This window comes from Otolemur garnettii, unplaced genomic scaffold, assembly GCF_000181295.1.
Source record: "Otolemur garnettii isolate 467f Iridium unplaced genomic scaffold, OtoGar3 scaffold00196, whole genome shotgun sequence".
Lineage (NCBI taxonomy): Eukaryota > Metazoa > Chordata > Mammalia > Primates > Galagidae > Otolemur > Otolemur garnettii.
The window spans coordinates 2465505-2468815 of NW_003852591.1; the positions used below are offsets into that span (position 1 = coordinate 2465505).

The 3311-nt window shown below is 46.9% G+C and overlaps 1 protein-coding gene across 2 annotated transcripts in view; it reads left to right on the top strand.

Moving 5' to 3' along the window:
* Positions 1-3311, top strand: part of DCAF4 (DDB1 and CUL4 associated factor 4) — a 32561-nt gene that overhangs the window by 13323 nt on the left and 15927 nt on the right. For both annotated transcript variants that reach the window (XM_023507653.1, XM_023507652.1), the window contains 2 exons: positions 265-347; positions 1994-2096. In XM_023507653.1, coding sequence (XP_023363421.1) covers positions 265-347; positions 1994-2096 — 186 coding nt within the window. The remainder of the gene's footprint in view (positions 1-264; positions 348-1993; positions 2097-3311) is intronic.

The window sequence follows — 3311 nt, forward strand, 5'->3', positions numbered from 1 at the left end:
GTCCGACTGCCATGCTCACTAGCTTGGTGGCTTCATCTGTCCAGGTGTGAGTGGAGGGGGAGATAGCATAGAGTTGCTGAGCAGACTTTCCAACTCACATGTACTTTCTTGTGTGGGGCTTTTCCTCTTGCCGAAGAGATGAGGCTTACAAAAGACACCATCAGATTTTCTGCCAGTTTAGTACCTGTTGCCTTTATTGCATCCTATGTAACTAAAAACATTCTCTGTTATCCTTTAATGAATAAGTTCTGTTTTTTAACTTAGAAAATAGCCAGATTGGGATTTAATGCAACTTCCATGCTACGAAAAAGCCAGCTGGGTTTTCTCAATGTCACCAATTATTGCCGGTAAGACAATGCCTCATTGTTACATTTCTCTCATGAATGTTCTTTTCCTCTTTCTTATTTACATGGTCCAAGAATCCAATCAGGCTAGACCATGCAGCTACCTTGCGAGAGTCTTAACAGTTGAGGGACTCCGGTTCACAGTCTGCTGTCTGCTGCTTCAGCCAGCCTTGAGGCACTCATTGTGTCTATCCCAAGAAGGAGACTTTTGCAGGAGGCTAGGAAGAAAGGATGAGGTTGAGGCAGAAATTACTCAAGTTGTTTACTCTGTTACTCATAAATCACTTTTATTTCTTATTTTATTTTATTTTATTTTATTTTTGAGATAGGAGCCTCAAGCCGTCCCCCTGGGTAGAGTGCCATGGCATTTCAGCTCACAGCAACCTCCAACTCCTGGGCCCAAGCAAGTCTCCTGCCTCAGCCTCCCAAGTAGCTGGGACCACAGGCACCCGCCAGAACACCCGGCTATTTTTTGGTTGTAGCCGTCATTGTTGTTTGGCCCAGGCTGGATTCAAACCCACCACCTCGTGTGTACATGGCTGGCGCCTTAGCCACTTGAGCCACAGGTGCCGAGCCCACAAATCATTTTTAACAGAAGGTTCTAAGTCTTCATTCCTTTGAGATTTCTGCCTCCTTCTCTTCCATCTAATGAGTTGTCACCAAAAATGGATGTGTGTGGGCTTGGCACTTGTAGCTCAGTGCGCCAGCCACATACATCAGAGCCTGGGCCTGCCAAACAACGACAACTACAACGAAAAAATAGCCAGGTGTTGTGGCTGGTGCCTATAGTCCTAGCGACTTGGGAGGCTGAGCCAAGAGAATTGCTTACGCCCAAGAGTTTGAGGTTGCTGTGAGCTGTGACACCAAGGTACTCTTCCAGGGCAACAGCTTAAGACTCTGTCTCAAAAAAAAAAATGGGTGTGTGTATTAAGCTTAATCAAAATACTTGGGTTGGCTGACACAGTTCTAACTAAAATCCTGGGAGAAAAGTAGATACTTCTCGTTTCCTGAAGAAGAGATTATGGCTCAGAGGGGAATGATTTGCTAAAGTCAAGCTAGAAGGGTGGGAACTATCTATCTGACTCTGACATCTGAGCTTCTAACACTGGCTGTATGTGGTTGGGTGAAGAAATGTGCAATCGAAGTGCTTCCTGGGGGCACAACACTCTTCATCTTGGGGCACTGCCCCTTCAGGGAAGGCCAGCCATGTAGGGAGGTTATCAGGCAGGTGCTAAGAGAGCATTAGAGGCCTAGTTAGATCTGTTTTTCATCCTAAAAAATAGGCTTCATTGTTTGTAGGGAAGTGCTGTGGGAGAGAAAAGGGACAGTATAGTGGGTGGTAGCATCCCTAGGTACATCACAGAAGCAGCAGCTGTGCTAGGTAATGTAGAAACAGACTCCTCTAGTTCCAGCTCTCTTGATTCTGTGAATGGCCACCCAGTTCTTTGTTTTCTCTTTCCTCTGCGTTCTGTAGGAAAACTCAGCTTTCAGATTACCTGGAGTTTTGGTCAAGTGCGTTGCTAAGGAGTAACATGAAGAAGGCCAACTAGGAGAAGTGGTCTTTAGGGGGTGGGGAAGGGGAGAAACCCCTGAATCTTCATGGATGTCCATTATGGCATCCATGCTCCCCACCCCCCTTCCCTCTGCAGTTTAGCCCACGAGCTGCGTGTGAGCTGCATGCAGAGAAAGAAGGTCCACATTCACAGCTCAGATCCTTCTGCTTTGGCAAGCGACCGATTTAACCTCATACTGGTGAGTTGGGGGGAAACATCTGTGGCTACCTGGATGCTTTGTGGCTTGGTGATGGTGGTTATCAAGCCAAGCTGTGCGGGAGCCAGTTGCTGTAAAAGTGGTGGTGTCTTTTCTTTACCATCCTTACCTGCCTCCCAGCTACCCATTGGTAGGAACTGACTTGGCAGGGCAGGTTGTGCTATGAACTTTAGCACCTCCACTTCAGCTCTTGTCATTTGGCATTAGCGCCTGGGCTCAGCCACACCTAAGAACCATTACAAAATAACTTCTCTTTGGTTGTGTTGTATATGCAGGTGGAAAAGTATACAGTAGCCCAGGGGCTTCTAATCCTTCCTAAACTGGGGCAGGATTTGATGTTAAACCTGAAGCTCCAACATGCATCAGTGGCAGGGGCCTGTAGGCCTGTGTCCCTGGGCCTGCACATTGGCACACCTCCACCACATCATTTGCAGGGAGTAGAAAGTTTTCTCTGCTTTCAGTTAAAACCTGAGCTGAAAGCTGAGGCCAGAGAAGTATTGGCAGAGAGGTAGAGGGTCCACTGCAAACAGAAGGAGCCTCACCTCTCTATGGGCCATGTGAAGAGGAGCTCTCCCTGTTCTCTTGGTGGCCAAGAAGAGTGAGAGGAGGACACAAAAGGAAAAAAAGCCTGTATCCTACTGGCAGGAGCAGAGGCTAATGCTACCAACTGATCCTTGGACTTTACTCTCTCCATGTGTCTGGGGTACAGTTGTATCTGAATCAGGAGAATATTTTCTTGTTTCTAGTTTCCCCTTCAAATCCCCTTCCCTGGGGTAGAGCAGGTGGGGCCAGTGGAGGTCAGTGTGTGTGGAGTCTGGTGTGCACTTGCTATGTATTAGAACCCAGGCCCCTCGATCATGCTTGTGTCACCTTACACAAGCTGTGTGCGTGTGGCCCTTGATAGATCTTCCTTGTTGCCCAACATTACAGGTAATCCAGGCTGGCTGGTGTGGCCAGAGAGCCAGGAAAGGCAGTTTGCCACCCACAGAGCAATTTTTCAGATCTGACTCAAGTCACCAGTATTGATTGCTCCAGGAACATGACTGTTCTTCCTGAGTTGGTGCAGTTTCACCAGTATCTAAACCCATGTGTTTGTGTATCTTTATTAATATATACAGAGCACATAAATAGAGCTTTTGCTTTGAAATAATTAATTATATCATGTTTTAAAATAAGAAAAGATAATCTTGGCTCGGC